At 39.0% G+C, this 8,564-nt stretch overlaps 1 protein-coding gene across 2 annotated transcripts in view; it reads left to right on the top strand.

The window, feature by feature from the left end:
- The window catches only part of LOC123974170 (radixin), a 40,295-nt gene that overhangs the window by 5,491 nt on the left and 26,240 nt on the right, over positions 1-8,564 (top strand). For both annotated transcript variants that reach the window (XM_046054660.1, XM_046054659.1), the window contains one exon: positions 4,327-4,428. In XM_046054660.1, the coding sequence (XP_045910616.1) occupies positions 4,417-4,428 (12 nt within the window). In that variant the 5' untranslated portion in view covers positions 4,327-4,416. The remainder of the gene's footprint in view (positions 1-4,326; positions 4,429-8,564) is intronic.

The following is an 8,564-nucleotide window of genomic DNA, read 5'->3' as shown; positions in this document are numbered from 1 at the left end:
CACACACACACACACACACACACACACACACACACACACACACACACACACACACACACACACACACACACACACACACACACACACACCCTGACATCCAGGTTTACGAGGTAGTGGGCTGCTGAACAGAGCAGACCTGTGTTATTTTGGAAAGCTCCGGATGTTTTCAGCTACAGCACACACTAAAGGTCACCCTTAGAGGTGTGTGTGTGTGTGTGTGTGTAGGCCCGGGGGTCATGTGTTTCCGTAAAGCCTGGTGCATTTAAAGCTATTAAATTTTGTAGGTGGTAATCACTTTCACCTTGCTGAATGCAGAACAAAGCTGATGTTATCATTCTAGTGGCTGTTAGACCTGAAGAATGAACACAGAAAAAATAAAGAGAAAAAGACTGCAAGCTAGAAGAGGCATTTTGTCCAGAATATATTTATCTTGCACTGAATATTACACAACTTGCAGCATGGATTATTAAAGTTGTGCATACTCTATTCTTTCAGAGTGAGAGCCATCTTCTCTAACTTTCTACATTCCAGTTTTCCAATTAAGGCAGTGACAGATCTTTAAGTCTGTTCGTTATTTTAGTATTCAGGGTCTTTACCTATCTCCTGGCTGCAGGTATATGGGTCAAGGCAAGCTTTGAATTCTTATGTACCCCTCCCCTTGCTGGCTCTCTCTCTCCTTTCTTTCCCATCAGGGCACTATTCTACTCCTCACTCTCTCACAAATGATAAGGTGTAAAGACGCTGCGCATAAAAACGAGATAAAGAGGTAGAGGGAAATTGCACATGGAGACCCAGCTGATGAACTCACCACAGGCAGCATATTGTGCAGTTTTATTACATAGACCTGCTTTATATTTAAGCCATTTATGGAAGTGACTAGCACTGATACAGGTTTAGTATCTTGAAGCATATGTGTGGCTGATATTAAATTAGGTACCAACAACACATTTAGGAAGTGTTTGGTGCTTTTATATTTCCAGGCTATGGCCAAACTACCGGAAGGTACCACTGGACTCAAGGGTTTAACTGAATTTGTTGCATCTATGCATTGATTATAAATGATGCTGATACAGTCTGCTAACCTCTTGAAAGATATCCTAATTGAATTGTTCTGGTTTCAGCAGAAATCGATATTGCGATTAAAAGTCAAATCGAATAATCGAACTGCAACTACTTTCTGCACTTTTAAAACTATAAAGCTGAAACTGGTGTTGTCACTGCTAGAGGATTTGGGCTGTTTTGTGGTATAAACTTCGGGCTAAATCAACTTTATTAAGAAATATGCATTTCATGTGTTGCAAATAGATATACAATTCCCAGTGGCAAGGGGGAAAGAGTGTGTGGTCAATGTTCCATATTAGCCTGGCCAAGTAATTGTTTTTAGTGGGTGAAATTAATTTAATTAAATTTACATTGCGCCAATTCGTAACAGAAGTTATCGCATTGCACTTTTCATAGAGAGCAGGTCTAGACTGTACTCACTGTAATTTTTACAGAGACCCACAATTCCCACCGTGAGCAACCACTTGGTGACAGTGGTAAGTAAAAGTACAGTCTGGAGTCATGTTCAGGCTCAAATTGACAGTCTGGTTCAGCATGGTCTGGTCTTTAAGACATGTGGAGGTCTGGTCTCAGTTTAGGTCTGTGCAGAACTTTGGTCACTGCTGCCACTGTCAGGAATATTAACATTATAGCTACGGTAAAACTGCTAATTTTACACTACAACTATTACTGCCGAGTGAAATGAATGTTCAATAATGTTCAGACTAACATTTAACGCTTAAGAAAGGTGGAAAATTGTTTAATTATTTCAATAATGTGTTCTTTGACATCAATACAGAATATATTAAATGTAAAGATCGCTGTTTAAAAGCAGTCTTAAACATTAAAACACTGTTTAACGCTCAGAAGTGTTATCATGTGAAAAAGTGGAAACATTAGTTTTGTTTTCCCTTTTAGAATAATGATAACATTAAAATACTGCTGCCTTTCATCTTTTATTTTAACAATTACTGCTGTAAATGGTGTCATAGAGGAAAGTTGAATGACAATGTTGGGTTTGTTGAGCTGCTTTTGTGCCTTGAGTATGAGGTTGGCCTGATTGCTAGTGCTCACTTTGAACAAAGACATATTCCAGGCCTCATATAGCTTCAGGATTTGGCCGCTGACGGGATGATGGAAGGTCTGACTGTCTGCAGCTGAATTAGGCCACTTTTTTCAAAGTATAATTCATAATGCTCTCTGATGTTTATTTTGCCTCAAGAACTTTCAATGAATTTTATTCTCTGTCTGGAATATGAGTCCAAAGCAAAAGGAAACATTTAGGACAGTTAAAGAGGCATAAAAAAATCTCTGGTACTCAGTTCTCAATAGTTTGTAATTGACAGAACTGATGTCACATTTTCACAATAGATAAAAGATTAGAGCTAACTAGAACTAGAGTTCCAACATCGCCTTCTAACATTAATAGTACGTGATTTGATATTGGTAGCCTTTGCAGCAGAAATGTCTGTAGCACTGTTCACTGTTTATATATGTTTATGTTTGTTTATATATAATCTATGCATTTGTTATGTAGATCCAGAATCTTCCAGTGTTACCTTTAGTTTTCAGTTTGTTTCTGCCCTCAAGCCTGAGCTTGTGATTGAGCCTGCTTTAATTGTCCTTGCTAACACTTTAACAAGTTGAGAACGGTGTTGCCACACGCACCACACCACCAGATCTGGACACCTACCGACTGCACTCTCTATTTTAGATTCTGGTCATTTAGCTGATAAGCAGTTCTAGATAAACCCACACTGTCTACAGATAACCATAACTTCAAGCAACTTGGGAGTAAGCAGGTCAAGGGTAACCTTAAAGAGATCATATGGCTTCTCAAAAATAGAACGCAGTTTTATTTTTTTATCTGTCTATTTCTCGCTCTACGATTTCTGTCTATTTTTGTAGTTCTCTTTTTTTCCCTCTCAGATACTTGCCTTATTCTCTCTGTACTTTCTTCTTCTGTCTCTTCTTTCTTATGCTCCAAAACTGCCACTAAGCATGTTGTGTTTTATGCTGGTAAAAATCCAGATACACCTCTGCCATTCTTACTTCAATCGGACTCAGGAGAATTTTCAGCTGTATGCCAAAGTGGTGAAGCTCAGTAGCAGCTGTTAACATGAGTGTTTGTATGTATGTTTCTCTTAATTACAGTTTCCACTTGTGGGAAGAGAGCAAGATCATACTGGATTCATTAGTTCTTCTCAGTGATGCAGGCTGATAATCAAACTGAATTGGTGTTTCATTTTTAATTCATTGTTCATTCTGACGTGTTCATGCTTGCCGTTTCCTGTTAGGGAGGGGGCATATTTTGCACTTACACAGCGGCAACTTATGTCCAATAAGCATCCTTTTCAGTCAACATGAACATGGTTGGTGGTAGCTGTTGCTAGGAGTAGTTAATATAAAATTTGTATTGTTGCAGAAATATGTCCATTTAAGAACTTGTACTCTTGCGCCAATCTCATCCACACGTTTCCATTTTTGTCGCCAGTTTTCTGTGGCCATTTAATTTTGTGGAAATGAAATGACAGCCTTGTTCTTAATCCCATCTACAAAGCTCTGATTGGCATGTAAAATGCTAGTATTCAAGCTTCTCCCGTGTGAGGATTTGCTGAATTTCATATCATGTAAACAAAATATCTTTGCTCTGGCAGTGTTGACAGGACACCAGTGCCAAGACATCAGTTCCAGGAACACGTGATGGGTATTTTATTACTATTCTCCTAAATGATTAAACGATGACTGTAAAAACAAATCAGAAGAATTTGTTTATGAAATAATCATTACCTATTACCCTAAAAGTAATTGCAGCAACTCAGGATCATATGATGAATTTTAGCTAATCAAATGCAGTGTTTGCCTTTTTTAAAAGCAAAATCCACTCCAGTTAGGCCAGACTCGATCCCTCTTTGTGGAAAACTTTGCCCCATCCAGGCTGTATTTTCCCTTTTTAAACTCTTTGTTAGGAGGGGAAACAACAGAAAACACTTGGAATCGCTCTGGAGTATCTTCCTATTCGTATATCTTTTATTTTCTGTCTCTGCATACTCTTAATCTAACTCTCTCTTTCTCGTTCCCTGTTTTCACTCTGACCTTTTGAATCTAGCCTTTGATTGTTTCCTGTCCATGTCAGTTAGACGTAGAGAAAGACAAATGAAGAAAAAGAAGGAGAGCTACAGAAAAGTACAGTGCACGACAACCTGAAGGGTAGACTGAATCTGATGTTTATGTTATTTATTTGTTGACAGTGGGTCATTTGTTTTTGTTGTTGCTGTGTCCTAGGTACTAGGTGCCCCGGAGAGAGGCAGGAAGACGGAGGACGACTTCTTTCTGTTTTCTCAGCAACAGGGGACGGGCGGAGTGAGGAGAAAGATGCCCAAACCGGTTAGTACCTAACATGCTGAACGAGATGTGTTGCTCTCATGTAGAAAGTTAGTGCCTGTACTGCTATTCTCTAGTATAGCTATTTTTATATGCACTTCAATTGCAGCTGATGAGGAAACAACTTTTCGTTTCTTCTGCGTATGTAAATACTCAGGGAAATGACAATAAAGTTTATCTATCTATCTATATCTATCTATAATCCCACAAGGTTTTACCATTTATCTGCCCAATTCTTATGTATCAGACTGCAGAATTTGCAGCCAAGATCATCTGTTTAGTTAATGACTTTTATTGCAATTTAGTACAAGAACTTGCTCGCTCCACTCAAACAATACTCACTGTTTTGCCCTCATTGAATAGTACTCAGGAGGTTAAAGTTGCTGGCTTAGAAGAGAGGTTGACTGCAAGTGCAGGATGAGTGTCAGGCACTGATAAGAAATAGGTAAGAAACAAATAGAAATAAGCTATTGTTCTTTATTCCTTGTTTTGGTGCCATTCATACCTGCTCTGTTATTTTAAGAGAGGCAAGAGTCTGTCATCAGCTCTCCCAGCTAGAAGTAATGTGTTACAGGAGTGCACAGAGTTTTGGGAAAACATGCGCACACACACACACACACACACACACACACACACACACACACACACACGTACAACAGTCGGTCACTTTGTGGAACTGTCCTGTCTATTGAAAAGTGCACACACAATGAGGGCTTTTTCTGCTCTATTTTTGGATTGAAGGACAGTGGGAGCTTTCATCTTGCTCTGACACAACACACATACAGGCTGAGTTTGCACTACAGTTTAAAAAACAGGAATATACTCTGAGGGTTGTGAAGACCTTTGTGCTATATATTAACCTTAAAAGCAGCAATATAAATGCCAGGGATAGAGCACTTTGAAAGTGTAGCAGTTTTAAGCGTAAGTATGGAACTATTGTTTTGATACGATCAATATAATGATGTCAAAAGTCATATTTAAATGTTTGATGTCTTTTGAGAGAGAGAGAAGTCTGGGGTAGACTGGGATTTAACATCACATGTTCAAAGATTATTTCAATTAATATTTCTTTCAGTAGATGGTAAAAGTCAATTGAAGCAACATTTGACCAGCCTCAGTTTTATAATTTAAGTAATAACAACGCCTGCCTGTAAACCTACACCCAATTCTAATACTCACATTGACTAAAAATAGATTGATAGAGGTCAGTGAAAAGTAAATCAAGGATAGAAAGCTTGTAGTTACAGAGTGTTTACAATCCTGCTGCCTGTACATGCTGGCTACTTACACAGTTATATACAGCCAGCCAGCGACTGTACCAAGCCCCTAGTCCATCAATCTCAGTAATGGGGAATTAGGCCAGGACCAATTCCTGGAAAGAGACCAGGGACATGTGATGGAAAAAAGTAGCAAGAGGATGGGAGGTGAAGAGAGAGATTGAGGGTGATGGAAATGGAGAGAGGAAGATGAGAAAATATGAAACAGCTTAAAAGAAAGAATAAATGACAGAGAGGAAGCAAGAGAGAGATTTTGTATAAAATGGGCTTTTTAAGGTTGTGTGCAGTGCATTTTGAGCTCATGTCATGATTGAATGTCATAAAATATTCATATAATCAACATATGTTGTTAACATGAAGTAACTGGTGTTACTGTTTTTTACCACCTGTCTGAAGTAGCAAAGTGAGAACATTTAATTTATAATTTACATTTTGTAAATTGATTGAGAAACATCACTGAATTAAATCAGAGAGGAATATTTGGAGAAACAATGTTGTGTGAGATAAGAGATGAAGCCATGTACAGGGACAGATGAAGGGAAATTTACAAGAGTAAGTGAAAGAGAAAGTAGGAATGAATGAGTATCAGATCAAAAAACACGGTAGGGAAGAAAGAAAGGGATAAAAGAGGATTTGGAAGAGGACTGATTGACAGGCACTTTGTTCATATCCAGTCCAGAAAAACGACACCCAAGCCGCCCTTGAGGGGAACTCCCACTCCGGTTACATTAGACCACACTTTGACATTAAGCCTCGCAGTTGGACAGTAAACACATCAACCCTTTCACTGCTTCATCTCTGCAGTCTCTGCTTGTTTTTTCCCAGTAAAACACTTTAATGTCACCTTGGATTGAAAGCTAAAGCTGAGCGGCCACTGCAGGCACACCTTATAATCACTGAACAAGTAAGCTAGATTGGCTCCACTAGCTCAGAGCTAATGAAGATTCACTATAGAAGAAAATATATAAATGAAAAACACATCGACACACAGGTGAGGAAAGTAAACCACCGACCAGAGCTATTTTGTTGAGCCACTTAGAAACAAGCTATAAGCTAGTTAGCCTCAGGCAGACCATTAAAAAGTGAATTTGGTCTGGACCTTGACCCTCCTCTAGGCTGTGTTTTAATGGTGTTTTTGTGTGTATATACAACCTAACACAACATGGGTGTCCCCTGGTATTCATGTTTTTCATGTTGTTCGGATTTGTACAAAGGGGCTCTGTGTCAGCAGGCTAGTCAGAAAGGGAATATTGGTGATTTAATCACATAAAGAAGAGTAAATGAAATGAAACAATGTCATCTTTACCCCACATTTTACAATGCTGTACGTGTATTTTAAGCAATATGTGTTGGACACACTGGACTGTGCCAGAGAGGTGGCCATAAAGGGATTTTTTTGCTATATTTGTTCTATTCTAACTTTTATCAACCAGCTTTGATGAAAGCTGACTCTTACCTTTCATTTCAGAAATTAGTTTGATTCTGAGAGACTATCATCTCAGATTCCTAAAGTCAAAGGTCTGACAAATGTAGAAGTTGGGTTGTAAAATTTTCAGCATCACGTGAATAATCATAATCAACTCTTTGCCTGGCGTGGAGTCACTTGATCATTTAGTTTTGCATTTAAGAGTGTAGATTTAAGCCCAAATCAGGAAAGTACTGTTACTGCACAACTGAACCCAACACAAATGTTTTCCCTCTTTATTTTAATCCTCATAATCCTTATTTCCTGCAATTTTACTCAACAGCAGTAGAAACCTTGTCCTCTGCAGAGGCCCAGGCAGGGTGAGGTACAGAACACCTTTGAAACTGGTATGGGTTAAATTTCAGGCTGAATGACACTTCATGCTTTCACACACAGACAAGGATTCTGAACGCAAATAGAGTTACAGCAAATACAGACAAAGAAAATATGTTGAACATGACATTAGGTCTTCATCCAGGTCATAAGGTGGTATGACCACTTCCTCATGTGAAGTGTGTTATTAGGGACTATATCTGAATATGATATGCATATATTTGTTTGTATCCTTCCCAGTATACCAGTAAAGTTGGCCACGGACACGTCAACAAAAGGTAGAAAGTTTAACAGTTGCAGAAATATTTTCAAGGATTTTGAAAGTTTAGTATTGCTTTGTTCATTTGCCAGTGACAGACACATTAAGAAAGGCCAGGGTATGCTTGACACAAACTAGTTCATAAATGTGTCTTTGAAGGCAAATGTGTTTACAGCTGTTCACAACAGTGTTACGACCCCCTGTTGGTCTAGTGGTGTTGGGGCCATAAACATATAGGCACAACTGGTAGATCTTAACAAGGTAACGTTTATTGGTAACAGAAGAGATGTAGACAGGTAACAAAAAAACAAAAGGAGGGTGGACGAGGGTGCTGCGAAAATAACAAACCAAGTTAAAATAAAAAGGTCCTCAAAAGGAGGCCTGTACCTATCTATCGTTTTAAACAGGGTTGATTCTTACTACAAAAGAACACAAAGAGCACAGCGCCCACTCCACCTGGTGAAAACTAACACAATAGTAAACAGAACAATAAGTGAATTTCTCCACTGCACCCAAATGTGGAGCTAACATACAAAGGTATGCAAATGTTTACCTAAACACAATGTACAGCTAATAAGCAAGTTAGGTGGATAGTTCCACTAAACACAAAGTACAACAGACAGGCTATGCAGTCAATACCAGCGGCACACAAGTCAACAGGCGGTGACAAGCTGCCCGGAGCAACAGGTGGACTCTCCTTATGAGCCGGAGGTAATTAACGTGGTGACGAGCCATTGGTTGAGTGGAAAACAGAGGGAACCAATGGGCGGTACAGATGTCAGCACCCCAGAAACCAGGAAGTAGG

The sequence above is a fragment of the Micropterus dolomieu genome, linkage group LG07 (genome assembly GCF_021292245.1).
Source record: "Micropterus dolomieu isolate WLL.071019.BEF.003 ecotype Adirondacks linkage group LG07, ASM2129224v1, whole genome shotgun sequence".
NCBI lineage: Eukaryota > Metazoa > Chordata > Actinopteri > Centrarchiformes > Centrarchidae > Micropterus > Micropterus dolomieu.
The sequence above is the reverse complement of the archived record's forward strand: the minus strand, read 5'-3'. Positions and strand labels throughout refer to the sequence as shown.